Source organism: Equus przewalskii, chromosome 1 (assembly GCF_037783145.1).
Source record: "Equus przewalskii isolate Varuska chromosome 1, EquPr2, whole genome shotgun sequence".
NCBI classification, from domain to species: domain Eukaryota; kingdom Metazoa; phylum Chordata; class Mammalia; order Perissodactyla; family Equidae; genus Equus; species Equus przewalskii.
This window is the reverse complement of record NC_091831.1, coordinates 35,455,064-35,481,210: the sequence shown is the minus strand read 5'-3', so window position 1 is coordinate 35,481,210 and position 26,147 is coordinate 35,455,064. Positions and strand designations below refer to the sequence as shown.

General features: G+C 42.7%; 1 protein-coding gene and 1 long non-coding RNA gene across 5 annotated transcripts in view; one reads left to right on the top strand and one right to left on the bottom strand.

Moving 5' to 3' along the window:
• PDE6C (phosphodiesterase 6C) overlaps positions 1 to 26,147 on the top strand; it is an 89,910-nt gene that overhangs the window by 41,978 nt on the left and 21,785 nt on the right. For all 3 annotated transcript variants that reach the window (XM_070609402.1, XM_070609405.1, XM_008520675.2), the window contains 10 exons: positions 5,579 to 5,731; positions 5,836 to 5,925; positions 6,880 to 7,020; positions 10,768 to 10,842; positions 11,834 to 11,898; positions 12,002 to 12,068; positions 17,025 to 17,072; positions 20,719 to 20,868; positions 21,458 to 21,601; positions 22,822 to 22,890. In XM_070609402.1, coding sequence (XP_070465503.1) covers positions 5,579 to 5,731; positions 5,836 to 5,925; positions 6,880 to 7,020; positions 10,768 to 10,842; positions 11,834 to 11,898; positions 12,002 to 12,068; positions 17,025 to 17,072; positions 20,719 to 20,868; positions 21,458 to 21,601; positions 22,822 to 22,890 — 1,002 coding nt within the window. The remainder of the gene's footprint in view (positions 1 to 5,578; positions 5,732 to 5,835; positions 5,926 to 6,879; positions 7,021 to 10,767; positions 10,843 to 11,833; positions 11,899 to 12,001; positions 12,069 to 17,024; positions 17,073 to 20,718; positions 20,869 to 21,457; positions 21,602 to 22,821; positions 22,891 to 26,147) is intronic.
• LOC103551252 (uncharacterized) lies at positions 55 to 26,117 on the bottom strand. 2 transcript variants are annotated; one of them, XR_011537329.1, is made up of 5 exons: positions 26,005 to 26,117; positions 13,706 to 13,812; positions 6,970 to 7,059; positions 2,932 to 3,055; positions 55 to 1,801 (listed from the first exon to the last, which is right to left on the bottom strand). It is a non-coding gene; the product is annotated as an uncharacterized lncRNA (long non-coding RNA). The 2 variants fall into 2 exon arrangements; XR_544966.2 differs by lacking the exon at positions 2,932 to 3,055 and having other exon boundaries at positions 1,012 to 1,801.

The window sequence follows — 26,147 nt, the reverse complement described above, 5'->3', positions numbered from 1 at the left end:
TCTTTGGGATGGATTGGCTCATAAATAGATTCTTTCAGCTAGAGACCAAATGTGCAAAATGAAAAAATGATTCCATTTGAAAGTTCAGGTGTTCACATTGAGATCACTAGAAATGTGAGTTTAGGTAATGATTAAGTGCAGTTGACCATGCCAACCCCCCATAACTCAGATCTATCACGAATAAATTCCAAGCATGTAAATAGGACATTTGGACCCTTCCTAAAACAACAGCATACTGTAGAAATACAAGGCATTGTCATGCTCTTTTGAAAACAGAAAAATTAACTCTTTCTTCTTACCACTGCAATACATGTTCATTTTAGACAAATTAGAAAATAGAAATAAACAAAAAGAAGGAAATGCAAGTCGCCCATAATCCCTCTGCACAGCAATAACCATAGGCACAGCCTGGAGTTTCTCCTGCCAGCCCTTTTCCTACACAGGGACCCCGTTATTATGATTTACTGTTAACAAAAGGGGAGACGTCGATTACGATGGAACGGAGTTGAAATGCTTTCTGTGCCGGGGTTTATTGCTTGCTTGTGAAGGGGGCAGCTGGAGTGGGGAGGATAATACCCTACGTGGCTCCTGAAGCTGATTACAGGAGGAGGGCTGCACAGATCCATAAGGCGCAGGAGCTGTCAAACATTAGCAACACTCGGCAAACAACCACCGGCCAGCCCTCAGGGGCAAGGGTTGTCGTGGGCACCATAGGGTGCTCAGGCCTTTACGATCCCTCCCTCCAGTGAGTTTAAGCTAGTTGAAGTTGGCTTTTGAGGCTGACCACAGCTGCTTTAGGCGACTAAACTGATTCGCACCCTTCAGGCAAAATTCTCTGGACACCAGTTAGGAGGCTATGCCCACACACCCTGAGGTTTTCTCATGGGAATACACTTCTTGCCAGTCTCCAAGGGAGGCCATCATGAAAATTACTAGGACATCAAACTTAAGAAAGTGACATTCAAGATTTTTTTCTGAAAAAGCGTTTTAGAGAAGAGTTGGGCAAAAAGATTTTTACCATAATATTTTATTAATGAGCCCAGTTCTCAAAGTTGAGGTGAAAATAATAGAATAGAGCTGCCTAAAAGATCAGATGACCTTGGTCTGTTGCTGTCCATGGTGAGAGTCACTGCATGGACAGGGCAGTAAGGGGAGGGGAGCGGGGGGGAGGCGGGGAGGGTCTCGTCTCTCCCTTCTCCTCATTCCTCAGGACTCCTGGCTGTTGCATGTGGCACGGAGACCTACGTGTTGAAGACAGGCACCCTCCTAAGCTCAAAGGAGAGACAAAGTCCTAATTTGTTCTCCATTTCTACTGCTTCTAGGCATTTTTTTCCCCCTAGAGTGGTGCTTTTCAGCTCTGGATGCACCATAAATCAAATTGGGATCTTTCTAAAAAATACTAGTGTCTAAGATTCTCAATAGAGTAATTACACCAGACTCGCAGAGGTTGGGGCACAGGCATTCGTATTTTTGAAAAGCTGTCTAAGAGATTCTGTTATGTAGCCAATGCTGAAAACCGCTGGTCTATTGGGGGAGCAGATGCAGGAAGAGGAAGTGAATTTCCAGTCAATTGCAGAACGTTAGAGATGGAAAGGGCTCCCAGAGTCTTTAGTCCAACTCTTTCCTGGGGCAGACGGGAAGCTGAGGTCATGGGAGCTGTATCTCTCCCTGAGTCCATGGTGTGGTCAGTGAATGAGGAGGGCTGGAATAGAATCGAGGCCTCCTCTCTCTGTGTCCAGTGCTCTTTCCACGCTACCCCACATCCCTGCAGTTTTGCCACACTTAGTTTCTGTCATAAAATCTGCAAAGAGAAAGGAGATGGAAACCGATGTTTTAAAGGAAATTTCTATTAATTCTGTAACTTTTCATTGCACTTGACAATTTATAAGGTATTTTCTCACTCCTGATCTGATTTGATTCTGACAAAGACCCTGTGCAGAATGCAAGGACCATATTTTTATTTCCATCCTGTATATGTAGGAATCTTCTCAAGTCAATTAGGCAGGATGTGGTGGTTCTGAGACCATAACTCTGGTCTTCTGTGGCCTCCCTCTTTCTACCACACCTCTGACTACACACGACTTCTCTCTGGTTGGCAGTGTGGGTGCAGGTGAGGAAAGGACTTCTCACACCTAGGCAAAGAGACAGAGCCAGACACTCCTGACATAGGAGGTCTATGAAGGTGGTAACATGGAAGCCACACGGTGTAGGATGAGAGCGTCGGGCTCAGACAGACCTGGGCACAGATCCAGGTGTAAGACTAGGTAACTGTGTGGTGGATTGAGTTTCTGCACCCGAGAAATGGACGTCACCAAATGTACAAATTAAATGTACATAAAGTGCCTGACGCCTAGTAGGTGCTTAATAAATGACAGCTATGATAGCATTATATTTATGCCACGAGGGGTTTTGGGGACTGGGTGTGGGCGGCCAAAAAATGGTCAATGATTATTGCCTGTTTTTAAAACAGGTTAAAGGCAGAAAAACTTTTAATAACAGGAAACTGAGAGAAATCCTTTTCAAGTTAATCATTTCTTTTTCTATTGGGAAAGCTGTTGATTAATACTGTGGGTGGTTCTCATTCTGACTGTGGTTTAAAAGAAAGCCATGGGAGAAGTCCTGAGTTTTCAATAATTAACAGAGTGCTTATAGCTCCCTTTTCTCTCTCCGCTCTCTGCTTTCCCGCCTCTCTTTCTGACTCCTGATCTCAAGGGTTAAGGGTATTTAATCAGAATTTAACGATGCTGAGACTGGATGAGGGGTCCAGGCCTCCTGCTGCTCTAAACAGTGTTCTCCACTTGCCTTCAGTGGCTTCTTTGAAGAAGGATCATTGAGGGAGTTTAATCCGAGAAATACAGGATTTGTTCAAATAAACGTCACAAAGGATTGTTTGCTCAAGTGAAAATAAAAAACTAGAAAGCCTCATCTCACCTGATGGGTGATTTTATCCAGGGTTTTCTGATACGATAATAAGCAAGCATTACATTTTGAAACTTATAAGCCATTTTCTCCAAACTTCCAATCGAACTTAAGAACATTTCCTTGTGTTTAGAATCTAGAATAAAATAGGATCAAATGTTGAAGCTGCAGAGTGAAGTGTGTTTGCAAAGAAATGTTGCCTGGCTCCATCTCATGGTGTGTGTTCCTGGCATTTTGATTATTCTTTTAGTGCCCAGAATTGCTGTGTAAATGAAGGTGATCACCATCTGTAATGGGTACTAGATTAAGAGGAAAATGAAATACGAGCTGGCCTGGGCAAGCAGTGGATTAAGAGAAAGAACCTAACAATGTCTAGAGACGTCCTGGCCTGATGGTGAAGATGCTACAGGAAGCAGAGAGAAGTAACCGAGAGAGGAGTTGGGAAAGAAAGGTGGCTTTTGATGGCTGGGGGCAGGGAGCTGACCCTCTGGAGGAAGTGTGCTCCTGGGCATAGGAGGCCTCATCAGCTAAGAGCATCTAACTTCTTCAGTGATTAGAAATGTTTAGAAAAGCTAGAACTAGATACAAAATAGAACTTGCAAAAGAGAACTACTTCTCATCCAGGGAGGCCCAAAAAATCCCCGTTTCTCTTCCCAAAATTTCTTGAGCGCGTACTCTGTGTCAGACACTTTTCTAAGTGCTCTAGTCTTGCTATGTTATTCTAGCTTCACGACAGGGACTCTAGACAGTAGATAATATCATTATCCCACTTTCAGATTAAAAAAAGGGGACTCAGAGGCTAAGTAGCATGCCCAGGATCACACAGATAGTAAATTGAAGCCTGGTTTCAGCTGAGGAAGCCTGATTCCAGAACCTTCTTCACCATGCTGTCTCCTAAATAAATACAGAGTTGTTTGTGTGGCTCCACTTTGGGAAAGGTACAGAAGAGATCCGGGGTGAGGGGCTGCATTTGACTCCCATGGTGTCTCACATTTTCTTTGTGAATGGTCCCATTTCCAGGGATCCTCCACTGGAGTGATTCACTCCCTAAACGTACAGTTCCCTGGGGAAGACAGATTCCACTCTAGGAGATTAGGATTCGGTGGGTCTGCTGTGAGGGCCGTGAATCTGCATTTATCTGCAGATGATTCTGAGGCACAGCCCGGGACTGCTGCTCTGGGCTGAGCTGCGAGCTCTGTTGACCAGGCAGGTCTTGCTCCCTGGTGGAAATTCTGGCCTGGAAATCACACACCAGTGGACTCTCACATTTTTACTTTGGGAAGCAACGGAGTCCAGCCTCCAAGGTTTGTGCTGCTTTTAAAAGCACCACCAACAGAGGGAAATGAAAATAACATGACTTGTGAAAGAAACATCATGTTAATTTTGGCCAATAAGTCTCAGAGTCAGGCTGAAAATACAGTTCTATTTGAAGAAGACTCAGGTTCAAAGGGGAGATGGTAAGGACCCACAGAAGGCTGAGTCTACCCTCATCTAGAGTGGGTATTCCTCTACATTACAGCTAAAACGATAATTGCCATCCTTGACCTTCTTCTCAAGCCTTCTATTTGTGCGTCTCTCCAGACTCATCACTCTGCCCTTTCCATGGTCAGTGTGTTAGAATCATCTCTTGCATCTACCACATGAAGCTTATGTCTGGGATGATCCACTTCTTTTCCCCCCAAAAAGAAATAAAAAGTATAAATGAAAGACGTTAGCTTGGTAAAACATTGAAAAACTGCAAAGTATCTGGTGCTGGCAAGAGGGTGGTCCTCTCACACATGACCACTGGGAGCAAAAATTTCAACCTTTTGTAAAAGTAATCTGTGTAAGTAAAAACTATATATGCCTGTTGATCCAGCAAAAAGGATTTCCACCTTGGGGAATCTATCACATGAAAATAAAAGCAAGAATGATTAGTGCAGCGTTGTTTGCAGAGGGGAAAACTATAAATAGGCTGAATCGATGGAGGGTGGTTGAGAGGATCATGGAGCTCCCACACTGTGGAGTGGTGTGCAAGAATCTGGAAGACGCGTTCACATCCATATGCATCGGTCTGGAGGGAAGTCCTTCAGATATTGTTAAGCGATGAAAGTATTGTATAAAAGTAGAAAGGAAAATTTTATTAAGAAAGAAAAGAAAAAGCCTTTGTCCAAGCACGGAGAAAGGCTTAGAAGGAGACATACTGAGCAGTTAACACTGATTTCCACAAGTAGGTGAGAGTAGGAATTTGGGGAATTGACTGGTTTCAAGTGCACATTTTACTTTGGTAATTAAAAAGAAGAGCTCTATGAAATATGCCTTTAATCTCAGCCGTGCTCGCCTTCCCAGCACATGCTTTCTGTCCATTGTAATCCTGCATCTTTCCCTCCCCTCTTAGCACACTTTCCACTCGGCCATGACATCACCTCTTTTCTCCCGGCACAATCTCAGCCTACCCTAGGTAGGCCATAGCTAGATGGGAAATGCTCATTCTGAAATGGGCAGTTTCATTCTATGCAATCTTAGGATGGGAGTGGGTGGGAATGTTTGGGACCTCTGTGCTGAGGCCCTGCTTATCTGTTGGTACTACTTCAATTAGAGAGAATGATCTGTTGCCATTCCTAGATCTGCAGTCCGTGATTCTGTGATGCTTTGGCCAATGTGTGAATGTATCTTTCAGAACAGCCATTTTTCTGACTTCATGGACAAACAAACTGGGTATGTCACCAGGAACCTGCTGGCAACCCCGATCGTGATGGGCAAGGAGGTTCTTGCTGTGATTATGGCAGTCAACAAAGTAAATGCATCTGAATTTTCCAAGCAGGATGAAGAGGTAATGCTAACTCTTGGAATCCTGTCAGAGGCTCAGGAAATTTATTTGTTGTATAACAGAAAGAAAGATATCACACCTAATTTGTTTTTCTCTGCTGTCTGTAGGTCTTTTCCAAATACATCAACTTTGTTTCTATCATCCTAAAGTTTCATCATACCAACTACTTGTACAGTATTGAATCCCGAAGAAGCCAGGTAAAGGGAAGGGGATGTTAATCACTCCATGCTGATTTGTTCTGACAAAGGCACCCAGAGATGACAAGCCCAGGCCCCTCCCAGCCCTTGGAGGGGTTTAAACCACATGGAGCAGATCCTCTGACTTCAATCCCAGGTGTCCTCTTGTCGTCTGACCCCCCACCAGCACTACCTCTCTGACCCTCCATCTGTATGTATAACTAGCTTTCCTTTCTTCAGTTTATATCCTGGGTAGCCATGGTTACTTCATCTATGAGATGATGAGGATATGTATAGTACCACCCCACTTGGTTGTTGTGACTATTGAAAGATGAATTAGTTCACATAAAGCTCTTAGCAGTTGCTAGTACATAGTAAAGCTATTAATTTGAGAAGCAAATCACTCCTCTGAAGTCTTTTGCCTCCTTGAGCCAAAGGGATAAAGGAGAACATTGGTAGCCAGGATACCTGAGTCTGGACCACTCTCTGCACCTCAGTTTCCTCATCAGTACAATGGTGGGAGGGAGGTCAGCATGGAGGGATTCCAAGGTGCCCTCCTGTTCTAACTTTCCAGGTAAGGTTACTTCTAACTAGTCCAGGATGCATGGAAAGAGGCATGCGACTTTCTCCCAGGGCTGGCAGGAGCCAATGTGCTGCCAGTACTGGACCCCATGCCCAGGGACTGTGTCTGCATCCAATTTTAGATCACTTCACCTTTGGAGCGGAACATGTGGACGTGGGGACCAATCATGACTTTTCTCCCTTCGTAAACCCACAGCCTTGCAAAGGTCTACTCATTGTCCCACTTAGAGCATCTGAGTGGTTTGTCGGATGTGTTCGTGCTCAAAAATGGAATTGCATTGTTTAGTGATATGTATTCGCTCTGTGATGCACCTCCTGTTTCTTCTGGCTAATGCTCCATTTCTTCACAGTGTATTTTGTTCTAACTGTTTTCTTTTCAATACCTACTTTCAGATCCTTATGTGGTCAGCCAATAAGGTGTTTGAAGAGCTCACAGATGTTGAGCGGCAGTTTCACAAAGCTCTCTACACTGTTAGAACGTACCTGAACTGTGAACGATACTCCATTGGACTGCTGGACATGACCAAGGAGAAGGTTCTCACTGTTCCATACATTTGTCTCACCTAAAGTCACCTATAAAATAGACATCACATGAAATGTGATCCATTAAAAAGTGGATATACTATGTAAATAATCATGCTAGATCACAAGAACCAGTGACAAGAAGGTATGGTACAGAGGGGAAAGTGTACATTTTGGAGCAAAAAAGATCTAGACTTGAATCTTGGCTCTTCTGCTTCCTAGCCGTATGTGTCTTGACCAAGTCTTTTCTTCTCGTTTTTAAATTAGTTAATAGATTTTATTTTTTTTGAGAAGTTTTATGGTTTACAGAACAGATGAGCAGAAAGTTCAGAGTTGCCATATACGTCCTCTTCTCCCTCCCCCTAGGTTCCCCTATTGTTAACATTTTGCATTGGTGTGGTACATTTGTTACCACTGACGAATCAGCATTGATACCTTACTTTTATTCACTAAAGTCCATAGTTCACATTAAGCTTCACTCTTCGGGTTGTACAGTTCTCTGTTTTGACAAATGCGTTGTGTCACCCAGCCGCCATTACACTATCGTACAGAATAGGTTCCCTACTCTAAAAATCCGCTCTGCTCCACCTCTTCATCTCTCTCTCCCCTCTCCAAACTCCTCGAAACCACTGATTATCTTACTGCCTCTATAGCTCTGCCTTTTCCAGAATGTCATATAGTTGGATTCATGCAGTATATAGCTTTTTCAGATTGACTTCTTTCACTTAGTAATATGCATTTACTATGGCTCCATAGTTCATTTCTTTTTATTGCTGAATAAAATTTAATTCTCTGGATATATTACAGTTTATTTATCCATTCACCTACTGAAGGACGTCTTGGTTGCTTCCAGTTTGGGGCAATTATGAATAAAGCTGCTATAAACATTGTGTGGACATAAGTTTTCAACTCATTTGGGTAAATACCAAGGGATGCAATTGTTGGATTGTATGGTAAGATTATGTTTAGCTTTGTAAGAAACTGCCAGACTATCTTCTGAAGGAGGTGTACCATTTTGCATTGACACCAGCAATGAATGAGAGTTCCTGTTCCTCCACATCCTCATCAGCAGTTGGTGATGTTAGTATTTTGAATTTTAGTCATTCTAGTGGGTTTGTAGTAATATCTCATTGTTTTAATTTGCATTTCCCTGATGACATATGATGTGGAGCATCTTTTCTTATGCTTACTTGCCATCTTTCTATCCTCTTTGGTGAAATGTCTGTTCAGATCTTTTGCCCACTTTCTTAAATTTAAAAAAATTGTCAAACTGTTTGCTTTCTTTCTCAGATTGGCCCTGAGCTAATATCTGTTGCCAATGTTTTTTTCCCCCTCCCCAAAGCCCCACTACATAGTTGCATATCCAAGTTGTAAGTCGTTCTAGTTCTTCTGTGTGGGACGCCTGCCACAGCATGGCCTGATGAGCGGTGTGTAGGTCCACACCTGGGATCTGAACTGGCAAACCCCGGGCCGCCAAAGCAGAGTGTGCAAACTTCATTCAGCCACAGGGTCGGCCCCCTGCCCACTTTTTTTTAAAGGAAGTTTAGCCCTGAGCTAACATCTGCCATGAGTCCTCCTCTTTTTCTCCTCTTTTTCTTACTGAGGGAGATCGGCCCTGAGCTAACATCTGTGCCCATCTTCCTCTATTTTATATGTGGAACACCTGCCACAGCATGGCTTGATAAGTGATATGCAGGTCCGTGCCCAGGATCCAAACTGGCCAACCCCAGGCTGCTAAAATGGAACATGAGAACCCAACCACTACGCCACTGGACAGGCTCCCCACCCTGCTTTTTAATTAGAGTGTTTATTTTCTTATTGTTCAGTTTTAAGAGTTCTTTGTGTATTTTGTATACAAGTTCTTTATTGGATATGTGTTTTGAAAATATTCTCTCCCAATCTGTGGCTTATCTTTTCAATCTCTTAAGAGTATCTTTTGCAAAGCAAAAGTTTTTAATTTTAATGAAGTCTAGTTTTTCAATTTTTTCTTTCATGGATTGTGTTTTTGGTGATGTACCTAAAAAATCCCACCAAACCCAAGTTCACCTAGATTTTCTCTTGTGTCATCATCCAGAAGTTTTATAGTTTTGCATTTTGCGGTTAGGTTTATGGTCCATTTTGAGTTATTTTTTTGTGAAAGGTGTAGGGTTTGTGTCTAGATTCATCTCTTTTGCATTTAGATTTTCAGTGTTCCAGCACAGTTGTTGAAAAGACTATCCTTTCTCTATTGCCTTTGCTCCTTTGCCAAAGATCGGTTGACTATATTTGTGTGGGTCTATTTCTGCACTCTCTATTCTGTTCCACTGATTTATTTGTCTGTTCTTTCACCAATGCTGCATTGTCTTGATTACTGTAGCTTTATAGTAAGTCTTGAAGTCAGGTGGTGTCATTTCTCTGACTTTGTTCTTCTTTTCAGTCTTTTAACCTCCGTGACTCTTGGTTTACTCATATGTAAAATGAGGATGTCTCTCTTATCAGTTGTGAGGGTTAAGGATTATTTACAGACTGTTTATGTATAGGTATAGTATCTAGCACATAGTAGGACATAATAAATGAGAGTATCAATTTGAGACTTTATATTCTGAAAAGTTAAAGTTATTGTAAAGTAGAAATAATGAAATACTTAATATTATTCACATACAATATAATGTTCATTTCTCACCTTAATTAATTAATTCTGTTGGAGCGCTCCTAGTTCAACATAACTAATGAATACCATATCATTTATTACCCATGTGATTGGAAGTTATTTTTTCAGAGTAATTGTTCTAAGTGGATAAATATAAGACCAAGCAGGAGAGCTGAGTTCTGATCGTGGCTCTGGGACTTTCTAGCTGAGTGTATTGGTTAGGATGTTTTTGGCTGCATGTAACATCAGACCCAGCTAAAAGCATCATTAACGACAAGACAGTTATTACTGCATTTAACAAGAATCCCAAGGTAGGGAAGTTCCAAGGCTGGTTAATCCGGAGCTCAGTACAGTCATCAAAGTCCCAGGTGCTCCCCATTTTTTCCTGGCAAGGTGCCTACTACCTTCAGCATGCTGGTGAGGTCTCCTCTTACAGTGGCAAGATGGCTGCTGCAGCTCAAGGCATGACACACAAACATGACAAAATTTCTTACGAAGGTCGCTTTCATCACCTTTCATCCGAGGAACACTTTTCCACAGAAGCCCCTTGGCAGACTTCTCCCCTTCTTTCATTCTCCACAACTGGGCCACATACCTGCCCTCAAATTAATCCCAGGCACCTCCTGTTGACCGCTCATGGGCTGTGCAAGACCCATCTTCCCTGAACAAATTACCACCTGATACCCAAGTAAAACCAGGTTCTGTTAGCAAGGAAGAGGAAGAGAACGGATGTTGGGGAGACAGACAACACTGTTGACCACTCTGCATGACCTTACCAAGCCTCTTAAACTATCTGTATTTAGTTTAGTTATGTGTAAAAGAGCTGCTATCTGTTAAGTACTTTTCGCTATGTGTCAGGATAGGTGGTCTGTATTATTCATTTAATCCTCACAAAGACCCTTTAGTATAAGTTCTATCATGAGCTACATTTTACAGATGAAAAAGGTTAAGTGACTTGTCCACTGTCATGAGTTCATGAGCAGTACTGCTGGGAATTATAGGTCTTTTCCAGCTCTAAAATTCCCTAATTATATAAATTAACATAAAATATGCAAACACAGGAAATTCATATAAAATATGGTAGGTTATGGAACAGTTTGTTTAATAACGTTTAATTTAATTGCCTCTAGGAGTTCTATGATGAATGGCCAATCAAGCTTGGAGAAGTTGAGCCTTATAAAGGTCCAAAGACACCAGATGGCAGAGTAAGTGCAGACGTCTTTCCTTGATGACATCCATGCCAAAACCAGAGGAAGCCGTGCATAGAGGAAAAAGCACTAGCCGGAGAAGGCCTGGGTTCTAGTCCTGAAACTTTCTGAGGGAACTTGGAGTAGTAGAAAGAGCCCTGGACTAGGATACTAAGGTTCAAGTCCCAGCTCTGCCCCAAGCCAGCTGGGTGGCCCTTGTCTGAACTCATTATTTAACCTGTTTCCTTTTCTGTAAAGGCAGGGCTTGGTGGATCCACAGTTCTCAGTGCGGAGGGACGCATCAGAGCCACCTGCACAGCTTTTTCAACACACTGTGCCCGGGCCCTTCTTCTGATGTGCTGGATTGAAATCTCCAGGGAAGGGTGGGGTTAGATTTATTGCCCCCCTTGACAGGAAGCTTCGCAGGACAGGCACTGTGTTTCACCGCTGTGTCCCCAGCACACAGGAAAGGGAAGGTAAAGGGATGGACTGTGTCCAGGCCTCAGGTTCTTCATCTGCCCAAAGAAGTAGAGAGACTAGTTCCCAAGTCCCTTCCAGCTTTGACAGTGTATTGGCCGAATCCTGTTTCTGAGGCAGCTGTTCTGAGAAGCCAGTGCTGGAAGTGGGTAAGGGCTCATTGTACAGCTGGGAAGAGAAAACATTGACTGAGCTTGAGAAATTACATGATTTGTTCCACTGAAGTTATCAGTCAAGTCTTTCTGGAAATCAGTTAAAAGAAAAAACAAGATTCCCTTAAAAGCTGTTTGGGTGAATTAACTTTTAAAATTTAGTTCAACTGGCTTGTTCATGTAGATAAATGGCCAATAATATTTCCAGTTTTATTACAGGGTTGTAATGAGGACATCATTAGTTTGGTAGTAGTTATGCAGAGAAATGTGATGGGGAAATAAGGTTCTATTTAAATGAATTTAAAAGTATAACTTCATCAATGAAAAGTATTTTCTTTGGGAAATAAAATTATGTTCATAATCTTTCCATTTTGTCTTAGGAAATCATCTTTTATAAAATCATTGATTACATTTTACATGGAAAAGAAGAGATCAAAGTGATTCCGTGAGTATTGTCATAATGTGGCTGCACGAGTTGCTTTTTTATTTTTGTACACAGTGCATTTCTTTGTGTAGTAAAGATTTTCTTTCTTCTAATCATTCTCAAGGACACCTCCAGCAGACCACTGGACTCTCGTTAGCGGGTTGCCAACGTATGTTGCTGAAAATGGATTTGTAAGTTACTGAACAAATTCAAATCTTAAATAATATTGAATGAAACTCTTATTAGCTAAAAGATGGAAACAGTTGTGAAATCAAGAATGCACCAGGTGAGGGTGAGGTGGCCACTTCCTTTGGCACAGGACATGGGAGAGAGGAATCTTGGCAGTCGAAGGTAGGTTAACCAGAGGCTCCCAAACTCTATATAAAAATATTTTGTCAACACGAGAAAGATTCATCCATCCCACAACTTCTTATTCTGCAGCCACACAAATTTCAGACGTGAAGTTCATGACTATGATTCATGCTGGGTTTAGTTTGATCTCAAGTACAGTTACCTTGGTCCAGACTTTTGGAGTATGGAAAATTATTGACGAAAGAGAAAAATAGAGAGAGAACTTTGCCACTGACTGCAATGCAAAATGTAGTGAGTTGACAGAGGGAGTGCAGATTTTTGCTCTGGTTTTCAGGTGGGAGGGGTTGGGGTGGACGGCGGTCAGGTCTGGCTAAGAGATGTCAGGGGTGGGGAAACAGCAAACGAGAGATCTCTGGGAGGTCCCATAGCTCTCAGGTCAGGGGACCAGGGTCACCATAGCTTTCCCACTCAGCCTCAACCACACTTTCCTTCCTTCTCATGGCTGGTTTCTCTCCCCAGCTGGACTTCTCTGCCATCTGTGTCATTTTTTGGCATCCAGATGTCACCCTGCAAGAATATTTGATGCTTTCAACACTTCTTTATGTTCATGTTTTTCCTTCTTCTCCCTTCAAATCCAAGTTTCTGAAGTATGTTTTTAGCGTTTATTTGCATGTTTGCTTGTTCTTTAGTGTCCTCCTTGTGTTTTTGGCAGTTTTCATCAATCTTCTTGTTTAATAAATGGGCCTGTGAATTCTAGTGACTAATAGAGTCACCCAAGGATCATAGAGAAAGTGAAACAAAATCTAGGTTGTCTAATATTCCCTTCTACTGTCACAGATTTGCCTCTGCTCAGAGTGAAACTTGCTGGCTGTGGAATGGTGACAGAGTGAGGAAAATTCTGAATTGGACTGCAGAATAATCTTTACACACAGGGGTGCTTTACTTTGGGGTTTCAAGGAAGAGGCCTAAACACTGGGCTCAATGATTCCAGGACCAGGTGGCCTCAACCAGGTGACATGATCCCTTTCCCTAGTGTAGAGACATGTCAAAGGGAAGAAAAGAAAAAGAAGAGAAAAGAAATTTTATTTCTTTTAGGAATAAGCAACAATATATACTAACAAATATCATGTTTTTAAAATTGTTCCAAAATAATTGAAATTTTTAAAAAACGTCAGTCTTGCCTTGATAGTGACTTGGTGGTAATGCCCAAAACAATCTGATTCCTTCCTAACTGAATCCATAGATGCCACAATTTTTCAGCCTCACTATATAGCCAAACAGCTTGACCATTGGCCCCCATCCTTGGTTTCCTGGCAGGCCGACTACTAGGCCCCTATTTAGAGCTTTTATCACGTTTAATATTCCCAAAGCTGCCGCAGCCAGTGTAAAAGAATTTATGGCCTGATTTTTCAGGACCTCTTCTCTCCTAGGGAAACAGTTAGAGAAAGGTAATTCCTCAAAACCCAACCGATTGAATGGTTAATTTGCCAAGTCATCCATCTGCCATAAAACCAACCTGCTGAGGGATCCATGCCCGGAGCCATTGAGGATTTTTTCCAGGTTCTGGTTCTTTCGCAGATTCCCTGCACTTGCTTTCCTGCCGACCTCCCCACGAGGACAACACTAAAGAACAAGCAAATATGCAAATAAATGCTATAAGTATATTTCTGCTGGGAGCCCAAGATGGTGGCAAACTGTTGTAAATAGTTTAAGGTAGTTCTTTTATTATTATTATTTTTTTTTATTTTGTTGAGGTCACCTTGGTTTATAACAGTGTGTAAATTTCAGGTGTACATCACTATACTTCGGTTTCTGTATAGTCTGCATCATGTTCACCACCAAGTCTAGTTTCCATCCGTCACCATACATTTGTGTCCCTTTACCCCTTTCACCCCTCAGATCCTTCCCCTCTAGTTTAAGGTATTTCTAACCAAATTGCTTGTTAGGCGAATTAGCATTTCCAACGTGAGTTTTAGAGAATTGACCTTGAGCCAGTTCCTGGGACTCCGTAGTTAAGATGAACATACATCCCAGTTTGCCTGGGATAGCTTCTCTTTATACCTATTGTCCTTGTGGATTATTAATAGTCCTCCCTTTCACTCTCAAAAGTGAAATCCTGGCGCTAGCCCGGTGGCCTAGTGGTTAAGTTCTCTCCACGTCAGCGGCCTGGGGTTTGCAGGTTCGGCTCCCCGGCACCGACCTATACACAGCTCATCACGCCATGCTATGGAGACATCCCACATACAAAATAGAGGAAGATTGGTACAGATCTCAGCTCAGGGCCAATCTTCCTCACAAAAAAGAAAAAAAAGTGAAATCCTATTATATGTACTTTTGAGAGTCAGAACCTACTAAAAACATACATAATTTGTGTATAGGGAAGGATTTCTCAATATGGACACTATTGATGTTTTGGGCCAGATAATTCTTTGTAGTGGAGGGCTGTCCTGTGCATTGTAGGATGTTTAGCAGCATCCTTGCCCTCTACCCGCTAGATGCCAGTAGCACTATCCTACTTGTAACAACCCAAAATGTCTCAGACTAATGTCCCAGATGTTTAATGCTAAATGTCTCCAGGAGGGCAAAATCGCTCCTTGCTGAGAATGACTAGTCTAGAGGATGATATCAAACATTTCAGCAGACTCAGCCAGAGTGACGCCATTCCGTGGGGTACCTGCTCTAACAGCAGTGGGTTCTGGTGAGGAAAGCAAGAGGCTATGACTCAGGAGCCCCGGGTGCCTCGACTCAGTCATGTCTTGGGCAAATCCCCTGGCAAATCCTTGACTTGGGGCAAATCCCTTGATCTTGCTGGGTTTTAACGTTCTCATCTGTAAAATGAGGTTGTTGACTTGTTGACCTAATTATCTAAGAGATGGGGCCTTCACAAATTTTTTAAATGCTATTTTCTGGGTAATAAAAATGATCTGTAATTTTAACCGTAATTATTTGTATATATCTCATGCTCCTCTAAACTGTATGAAAACTTTTCCTTTTAGCTTTTTAAAACTTTTCCCTGGGTCATTTTCTCACAAACCCAGAAGGTCTTCAACTGGACCTCGCTGGACTTTGGGGCCCTGGGCACACAGAGTTCTCATGAAAGAAGTAAATCCTGACAGATATTAACTAGACTTGGTGTGGTGATCATTTCACAATATGTACGAATATCGAATCATTATGTTGCACACGTGAAACAAATACAATGTTGTATGTCAATTATATCTCAATTAAAAAAATTTTTTTAAGTAAATCCCAGCTTTGAATGGGGAAATGACAGATTTCAGTTTAGTGATTTCTTATAGCTGAAATCATTTAGACATTAAAAGCAAAAATTAGGTATATTTCTAGAATTAGAGGCATTGAATACAGGATCAAAGTAAGCTGGAATCAAGATGATGAGGAAACACAGAAAGAGAGAGAACAGGAGGGAGGGAGGGAGGGAGGGAGGATGGAAAGGATTTCTGGATACCGAGTTAAAAGCTTGGCCTCTAAGACCTGGCCCATCTGTAGGTATTCCCCAGAGGCCTGAAAGTGTGGACTGAAACAGTTGCTGCTGATGGAAGGGTGAGAAAAGAGGACTAGGCAGCTTTTTGCTTCTTTAAAACACACCTGAATGATGCTCAGACGATCAATTCATGTTATTCATTCAAATTAGATCATAAAATTAATGGATGGCACAAAAAGTCGTTCAATTCTTAGGTTAGATATGCTAATAAAAACTTTGAAAGATTTGCACATTTGCTTTGTAAGAGTAGCACAGCAATAGCTGACATGGCTCAGCCACCCTGGGAAAGCGCTTACCTGGGGCCTGAGGGGCCGGGTTAGTGCAGAGGGTGTAGAAGCCTGCTCCTACCTATCGCCAAAATCAAAATCTAGATTTTTCAGGAATTTTGAGAGCAAGTTGTTAAACTATTGGCAGCTTGAAATCGCCCATGGTAGAAGTAGTTACAACATGGAAATTGGCAAATAATGCAAATCAGGGCTTTCCCCAACTCCTCACCTGGAGCACCCATCCCACCAGCACCCTCACTGGAGACCCCACTTCTAGTTTCACCCCACGAATTTGAACAAAATCACTTAACTTCTTTGGGCTTCTCTTTCCTCCTCTTTCAAAAGAAAAGCGTGAATTTAATTACTGAAGTTCCTTCCAGCTTTAAAATGCTGTGATTTCAAGTATCCAATATAATTTTGGTGGGAAGAAAGATATAGTCTTTTATTAAGACCCATTTGTGGATATGACACAACATACAGATAATTAAAAATGACCCAAACTGGAATACTTTCTTGTCCTTATGGATGTGAGCAATAGTCTCTGAATTCAGTACTTAAAGTGATGTCTCATAGTGAATATTTACTTTGGTGTACCTAAAAGCTTGTCTGGCTTTTTCCTCCTGCTCCGTGGCCACCTTCTTCCAACATGGATCCCACATCAGAAAAAAAAAAAAAAAGGAAAAGAAAACAGAGCGTTCCCAGCATTGCTGCCACACCTGCTCCAACAGAACGGCCTTTCTGCTCAGATTTCTCCTCTCCTTGGCCTAAACAGCTAGTTGCGCTGAATTTGGAAGAAGAATCTTTAGAGGCAGGGAGAGTAAGAAGGAGCAGAGATAGATGGTGCTAAATGTCGTCCTGTGACTTAATTAGCAGAAGAGAAGCTGAATTCCATGTCCTCTTAGCACATTTGGCCTAGCTGAGGTCCCATGTGGCTAATTCGCTTTCGAGCATTCCGAGCACTTTGCAAGAAACCCTCCCACCTGATGCATTCTTTCTTGTTCTGCTTTGTGGGTTTAATGGCTCCACCACACGATGTTTCAGGACTTTTGTCTCTTCTTGCTTTACAGATATGTAACATGCTGAATGCCCCTGCAGACGAATACTTCACTTTCCAGGTAACCTTGCTCTCTGCCAGGCCTCACGGCTCAGTCCAGGGAGGAGGGGAGCAGCACAGTCTCCTCCACCCCGCCCCACCCCACCCCGCCCCCAATCCCCACAGTCAACCTGTGCTCAGGTGTGGCCAGGAGGCACACGCAGGGCTTATGTCCCCCTCACCCTGGCTGGGCCAGGGGCCAAGTAGCAGATTCTTCACTGAAGGGACAAGAGGCAGGAGGAAAAGAGGGAGAGTGAGAGAGGAGACAGGGTGTTTGTCAACTGGTGTTTGGGGGCCCTGCCCTTCTCCATTCTCCCCTACTCCTGGTCATCTAGTACCAGCAACATGCCTGGCACATCACAGGTGCTCAATAAATGCTCTCTGCATGGATGACTGGCACCTGAATTCAGCCCTCTGGGTGGTTTTCTCGAAGCCCTTTCCTGCAGCTCATGGCAACCGTTACGCGGAAAAGGAAAACTTCTTACTGGGTCCTCGGGGGTCTCACCTGCCGTCAAGGCTCTCGGTTTTATCCTTCTTCCTCCAACATCCAGAGATCCAACATGCTTTCCCCACCTGTCAGCTCTGCCACCCCCCATCTGTCACTCCCATCTCCTCCTCACCTGTGACCTCTGTTACCCCCTCCCCACCTGACCTTGGGGATAAACTGGCATTTGGCTCTGCAGCCGCTCCTTTTCTGCCTTCTGGCTCTTGTTCTGTGTCCTAGGTTTAAGGAATGTCCAGTTAGAGCCCTAGTCCTGGTCAGGAGTAGAGACTGTCCTCCCAGTGGGGACCTTGTCTTCCTGCCTGTCACACAGATACACACAGAGAGCCCAAGCTGTGCCTGGATGGGGAGGCCAACCTCCTGGAGGGCGAGGGGCGCATCCTCAGCAGAAGCAGCAAACCAGCCTGGGGAAACTTGTGCACATTTGCTTAGCGACATGGAAGATTTCCCTCTGCTCTGCCTGCTCGTCCTTCTGCTCACTGACACGGAAAACACGCAAACACCATATGGTGCATGTCCTCCAGCTCCTTGCTTCTTGTAGCCAAAGCTTACTCATGACCATGCTGTGCCCAGCCCTTACCCCATATTATGGCAATTCGGGGCCAGGAAAGAATGCACAAGCAGGAAAAAGGGGACAAGGACTTTCTAAAGTGTCCGAAACTTTAGTAGTCATTGTCTAAACAGGGAGGGAAAGGAGATGGCCGGGGAGAATCAAGGCCACGCTCTGAGGTCTGTGGACTCCTGCTTTCTCTCGTGCCACGCTGTGGCTTCCACGGGAGAAACCACACTGGTGCTCTGATGGCCCTGGCAGACAGGAGGCTGGGGCAAACTTCAGCCCATAGGAATTTCCCAGCTCTCCAAGAAACGTCAGTGTGGTGCCCATGAAAATGCACTTCTCAGGTCTCCCACTGTGGAAAGGATAACCATCCAATGGCTGCTGGACTCAGAAATCCACTGTCACAGATGCACTGAGGTCAGGCTTCCCATGGGCCACTTTCAGCTGCTGGCTGAGTGTCGCAGGGATGCTAAAGCAACCCAGCCTCCTCTGACTGACAGTGTTGGCCCTAGGAGTCCCCAGCAGACTCATAAAACAGCACTGTGGTCTAAGATGCTTCCACGCAACCCTCCCTCCTTCCCTCTCTCCTTAGCCCTGGGTCAGACCTGCATCTTGATGGTGTTCTCAGCCTCCTCAGGCTCCCTCCCCATTTTTGCTCACGGCTTTGCCCCTGTGGATTATTCCAAAGAGCAGACAAGGATAGGGCGGCTGCCCTCCCCGAGGCTTCGCCCTGTTCTGCCTTCCCCTTCTCCCACCTCCTGCTCATTCTCACTAGTCCCTTTTGCATCTGGGAAGTTAATGGAAAAACCAATGATCCAAAGCAAACCTTTGGTCAGAGCAAACCTGCAAAGGCGGTGGTTCTCAAACTATGTTCCCTGGGGACATGGTGTGTTAATTTCTTATTGCTGCTGTAACAAATTACCGCTCAGTAGCTTAAAACAATGCAAATGTGTGCATCTTACAGTTCTGGAGGTCAGAGGTCAGAAGAGCTTATTTTGGAAGTTTTAAAAAAATATACATGGGTGCTTTGGTTGTGAAGTTATTTTGCACACAGGTAATATATTTTCTGCTATTAATTTTGTCCCTAGGCCGTGTGAAGGTCTGAGTATATAAATATTTCACAGCGTTTTCCAAGATGAAGACTGAGAACCACTGTGCACTGCTTTTTTGTCCTAAAGCTTTGAAAATTAGGCAACATAAATTGAGGTTTGGTTTCTCTGCTTTTCATTCCAAGTAGAAAGATGAGCTCTTCAACTAATAAACAATCGTTTATTGAGCCCCTGTCACGTGCCCCAGGCGGTCCTATCACGTAGGTGGAATTCAACCGTTCATGGCACAGCTGTTTGGTAAGGTTAGAAAACAGCCTCAGAGACAAAAATAAACGATTCTGAAGCATTTGAAAAATATCTGAATGCTAAATTGTATGGTCCGGGCTATGGTTGCTGTTGGAATTCTGAAAAAGCGGAGTTCCGTATGGGCGAAAACGAGTCAGAGGAAGCTTCATGGGGAAGGCAAGAGTGAACCCGGGCTTCCGCGGATGCTAAGGAAGCCAAGGGCAGACAGAAGAAGGACTAACGCGCCGTGTTGAGTCCTCGGCTACCTTTGCCTTGCTACAAAGCGTGCGGGTGCTACCCCATGGTTCTCAGCCTTCAGAGGCCATCAGAGTTACCTGGGGCACTTATTTATAATGCTTCCCCAGAGATTATGAAACAAGCTAAAAAAATCTGTTTTGTGTGGTCCTTGGGTCACACTTTGGGAAACACTCCTAAACTTCTGTGTCTGCATCCCCCACGAGATGGTTATCTTGAGGTTAAGGCCTGTGATTTATTCATTTTTGTACCACAAGCAACTAGTCCTGACACATCATAGGGACTTGACAGATGTTTACTAGTTGGCCTCATCCCAGAACAAAAGACTATCTTGATGGATCAGTCAGGAAACAGAAACCACAATGAGGTATTGCATCAGAGAGAATTTAATGTAAGGAATTAGCTAAACTGGTGTTGGAGGACAGAAAAAGTGAACAGGGAACACAAAGGTAAGTGCTTCCCATCCCTAGGGCTGGGGGGACATAGAGAGGAGGGGGTTGTCAGAATACAGACACTTGGTTCTAGTACATTTAATTGAATGTACTAGGACACTTGTATGGCTGTATAGTCCTAGCCATGTTCTGACACAATGTAGGAATTGTGCGTCTAACACCCAAAGATTATTCTCTTTTTAAATTAAAAATAACCCAAGGAGGGAGGGTGGCTGTAAAGAGGTGGTGCAAGGGAGCCCTGTGGTGATGGATTAGTTCTGTGTCTTGATTCTAGTGGAAGTTGCATATATCTACACATGTGATGAATTTGCATAGAAACACACACACACACACATACACAAATAAATAGATATAAATCTGATGAAATCAGAATAAGCTCCGTGGACTGTACTAATGTCTCGTTCCTGGTTTGGATAGTGTACTACAGTTACAAGACGTTAGCATTGGGGAAACTGGGTGAAGGGTACCTGGAACCTCTCTGTACATTTCTTTTGCAGCATCCTGTGAATCTACAATTATTTTAAAATAAAAAGTTAAAAAAATAACCTAAATGTCGTTATTGTTTGTAGAAAGGACCTGTAGATGAAACCGGTTGGGTCATTAAAAACGTCTTGTCCCTGCCTATCGTCAACAAGAAGGAAGACATTGTGGGAGTGGCTACATTTTACAACAGAAAGGATGGAAAACCTTTTGATGAGTATGATGAACACATTACTGAGGTAAGTGCAATTATAAAATAATGGAGGTAAATGAAATTCATGAAATCATGGAGGAGGCATTTTTTTGTTTTTCTGGAATGATATTTGGGAAGGGCAATTAAGACATGAGTCACACATAGCTGTAGTCAATATGTTGTTATTGTGTATTTCTATTTCCTGACTTCTATAAACTGCAACATTTTCTACCAAAGTATGAACTTTTGGCTTAGTCAAAATTCTTTACAATATTGGGAAATTGGGAAAGAAGGTTTCTATCTCTTTTCTCCCCACCCCCTCTTCTATTTTCTCATCTTCCTCTTATCACCCCCAGGCCTCTCTCTGATTTTCAGGTCATGCTTTATCCTACTGGATTTTTTGTAATTCTTCTCCTCTAATAAAGTTTTCATGGTGCATGGTACACTTTGAAAAGCAAGGGCTTAGCCAATTTTATTGTCTGGTGCTAACTATTAGTATGATTTTTCTTAGGCTAAAACAAAGAACTGGGTTGTTGATGGTGGAAGGGAAATTGATAAGAGAACATGCAGGTTGTTGCTTCCAAATTAATTTTCCTTTAATTTTAGAGAATTGAATCACGTATTATCCATTTCAGACGCTCACACAATTTCTTGGATGGTCTCTTTTAAATACTGACACCTATGATAAAATGAATAAGCTAGAGAACAGAAAGGACATAGCTCAGGAAATGCTCATGAGCCAGACCAAAGCTACTCCTGATGAAATCAAGTCTATTTTGGTAAGTGGGGAATTCAGTCCTGTGGACATTAGGTGGTATCTAACCATGGATTCTGGAATTCGTCTAATTATTCAGAGGTCTGACAAATGAGAATAGGTTTAGTCCTGGTCTAAGGAAGGGGAGACAAAGAAGGAGGAGTAGGGAGATGACCTGGGTGGCCCACTATACACAGAGTGTTATGAGACTTCCAGGCTGCTTGGTTGGAATAGCACTTTGTTAAAAAACAGCTCCTGGGTATATGGGAGCTGGAGTAGTGACTGATAGATTCAAGTGTGTTAACAAGCAAAAAAATATTGTCAGGAAGGGAAATGTATTGGTCAGCTATTGCCATATAATGCGGCATAACAACCAAACACCTCAGTTATTGTTGTAACAGTAAGCATCTTTTCTGATTCATGAATTTGTGGATTGACCAGGCTTCAATTGATCTTGGTTGGGTTTGGCCCCAAGCTGTGAGTCTGATTTGCTCTATGCATCTCTCACCCTTCTTGACCAGCAGCTACCTGATAGATGTTCTCCTCACGGTGGTGACGGAACTGCAAGACAGCAAACCCAACTGTGCAAGCACATTTCAAGTGTTTACTCACATCACATTCACTAAAATTCTCACTGACCAAACTTGACCAAGGCCAGCATCATGGATGATGGGAGAGCAAGTAGATATTAGCAAACAGTGTTTTAATTATCACCAAATGAAAGGAAAATATCACACATTCACTATGTCTATTCTTTTTACTTCCATACATTTTAGAGTGTTTGCATAGGTCTAGTTTTGCTGGGGTGTTTTTTCATTTTGTTTTTGGCTTTGCTAGGTGTTTTGAGAATTAAGAGAATTTTATTTGAGAGTTTGAGATGTTGAAGATGAGAAGGTCTGAGGAGAATAAAGAGAAATTGCTATAAACTAATAAAAAACAGATGTAAGCCACTCGTTTTTCTCTTTCTTTCTTACCTACGTACAAACAACCCACATCTCTTTTTTTTTTTAAGATAGCTATTGATACATTTTTAGGGAATAGAGAAATCAATTATATTACATTATTTATTGGAGAAAACTGTTCATAATAAGGTGCTTTATGTCTTTGTATCCAGAATGCATCTTTGTCACATAACTCATTATGGCATATTTTCAATATATTTTAGCTGATTTTAAGAGGAGAAGAATCAGATACAAATCTTCTGCTTTATAGGAATTTCACACTGCAATTGCTTTTGCATTTTAGAAATATAAAGAGAAGCTAAATGTAGAAGTAATTGAAGACTGTGAAGAAAAACAACTTGTCACAATTTTGGTAAGTGTTTTGCTTCTGTCCTTAATGCCTTTTTAATAAGATATATTAGGACACACTTTCCCATTTTTCAAGTAAATGTTGAGTTTCCTCATCCCTGGTACCTTTCAAGCCTAAAAAAAGGGAGATTTCTTCTAAAGAGTCATCTTCTAGCTCCCTGTTTTTCTTCCTTTTTCTCCCCTGCAGTCCGATCCACACAGATAATTTAGAATCACAGCTAAACTAGACTGTGGCATAAGGGATTTCAGGCACAGACTCTAGAGATATCATGGCCTAGTTTATTTTAATAGCTCTGGACTTCACCATGGCCAGCCCAGAAGACACGTCAGGATTACAGTAGAACATAGACCCTTCTAGGCACAATTATCATCTCCCATCTCTAGCTTTTCTCCTGCACCCTGGAGGAATTTAGTTTTTTCCCATGGTAGTTAGGCTACCCCTATTTCTTCTGGTTGAAATTAACTTCTTTCCCACTTCATTAATTCTATATTTTATTGTGTCTGCTGTTAAAGTTCACTCAAACCCATTTTCTACAGTTTACTGTTAAAACCATCCAATAAATTATTTTAATTTCAGAGGTTATCTTTTTCAGTTCTAGAATGTACATTTAATTCTGTTTTTTAAAGATTCCAACTCTGTATTAAAACTCTTCATCCTTTTATCTACTTTGTCTATCTTCCCCTCTATTTTCTTGAATTTATTGGCCATAATTATTTTAAATTCTCAATCGCAATCCCTGAATCACCTACAGGTCTGCTTCTACTGTCTCTTTTTACTCTTGGGTTGCAGTCATTTGATCATTTTAAAGCACGCTTCATATTTCTTTCATTGAGAACCAGGCATTATGGATAAAAACTTGGAGGGGCTCTGGGTGATACTATCTTTCTGCAAAGAGAGCTTGATTTTCTTCTGGGGGATGAAGAGCATTGGCTTTAGGTTTTGTTAGGGATGGTCTATTTCAGTTTTGCCCTTACTACTGGAGTAGAGCCCTTATTTCTAGAACAGCCCTTCTGGGATCCCAACTGAAAGCCTGGGATATTTACCAAGCCCCTAAACCTTGAATTTCAGAGGCTTGACTTCCATCTGATTGACATTGAAATAGCATCACATTTATTTCCCTCATAACTACCTCATCCTGTTTTCCACTGCCCCTTTCTGATCTGTGATATAAGTCTTCTTTCTAAGGTAAGACATACTGAATATCTCCTCTTCCCATCTTTTATGGGCTCTGTCCTCCCATCCTAGCTCTTGGCTCTGCGGCCACAGAGCCATTGGCCTTTGATCCCTTTTTGAGGGTCCCATTCCCACCCTGCATATTTTCCTGTCACCTGAGCTCTTCCTCCTTCTCCTCCTCTCCTTGACTTCACCTCTGAGCCCTTTCCTCTCACACTGGGCCCAGAAGATGACCCTTCATTTTCCTCACCTGTCCTCAACAACATGCATCTTCTTGTAAAACCAAACTTTGACATCCATGACACTTAGGAAACTCTCCAGTTCTCTATTTAGAGGAGGAAGGATTTTTGTGTTGGAGAAGCAATAAAATGGACAAAGAACCAGTAGCTTTACCAAAAGATAGCCTATTTTAAATGTAAAATCTGCTCCAGGCTCATCCCAAATCATTGCTGCATAACACCTGTTGCCAATCTTCCTCTTTTTGCTTGAGGAAGATTGTCACTGAGCTAACATCTGTGCCATCTTCCTCTATTTTGTATGTGGGATGCCACCACAGCATGGCTTGATGAGTGGTGTGTAGATTTGCACCCAGGATCCATAAACTCTGGGCTGCCAAAGCGGAGCACGTGTACTTAACCACTACGCCACCAGGCCAGCCCCAAAAGCCTTTATTTTTATCAACCTCTCTGTATCATGGACTTCAAAATATCTGATTTCTGTATTCAAGCGTTATTTTATTCGTTCTCCTGTAACTGCAGATGGGGCCTGGGAGTCATGGTTCCGAGAATTTCTTTCTTTGTTTCCTGCTAAAGTACACATTTACAGTTTGGTGTGACTGACCCTGTGATACATTAAAAAGCATTTTCACACTTTATCTTTACATAACACCCTGAGAACTGTAGGGCAGATAAGAGGCTACGTGGCACCCCCCCCCCCCCCCACACACACACCTCATAACTCTCTTCTCTTACTTTGATTCTTAAAACATGTGCTATTCTCTGTCTCCCCATGAAAATGTATGTTTCAGGGGCAGCGAAAAGGTCTGCTTTATTCATTGCTGTGTCCCTAATTATTAGGCCACAGATAGGAACCAATAAATGTTCGTTGAATGACTAAATAATAAAATGAATAAATGAAAAAGAAGAGTGTGTATGGGCAAGAAATCTTGGAGGGTTCGGAGAAAGAAAGTGATGAGAAGGAGTAGCAAAGGGTTAGGGGCGTCCTATGAGAAACGGAGAAAGGAGCTTTGTGAAGTGTTACTATGGGCCCTGAATTGAATCCCCTCTAATCTTTGAGATGTGCAAATAAAATTGGAATTGCTTTTGTTTCATGAGGAAGATTGGCCTGAGCTAACATCTGTTGCCAATCTTTCTATTTTTGCTTGAGGAAGATTGTCACTGAGCTAATATCTGTGCCATTCTTCCTCCATTTTGTATGTGGGATGCTTCCGCAGCACGGCTTAGTGAGCAGTCTGTAGGTCTGTGCCCAGGACCCGAACCTGCAAACTCTGGGCTGCCAAAGCAGAGTGCATGAACTTAACCACTACGCCACTGGGCCTGCCCTCTGGAATTACTTTTTAACTAAAGCACTAAAGACAAAAATGTTACTATTATCATTCGCATTTCACAGATGAGATCACTAAAGCTTGTTCAGTCTGGGAAAGGTAGCTAATCCAAACCCAGAACTGAGCACGGGTCTCCTGACTCCAAGCCATTGCTTTGCAGGAAAAAAAAAATCTCTGCCTAAAGTGACAGTCTCAGAGTGGCACTGGTGAGAAGGGAGCCGCAGGGAGTGGAGAGGAGGTGGAGGGTGCGAGGGGCCAGCCCAGACTCGGGGGTTAGAGGACCAGAAACCATAATTTTACTTAAAACAGCTGTATACCATTTGGTGTTGAAATTTGTGTAAATAGAGTGTGAGCCATCCCCTGGGGAACCATGCACTTACTGAGAGAAGTGACCACAGCACAGCAGCGAGGACATGCAATGGACTCAGTCACTCCCCGTTGAACTGAATTGCTCCTGCACGTTTATCCGGTGCACCACATAGTCCTTGCTGCCTCCTGCCTCCTGGCACTTTCTCTCCTCCCA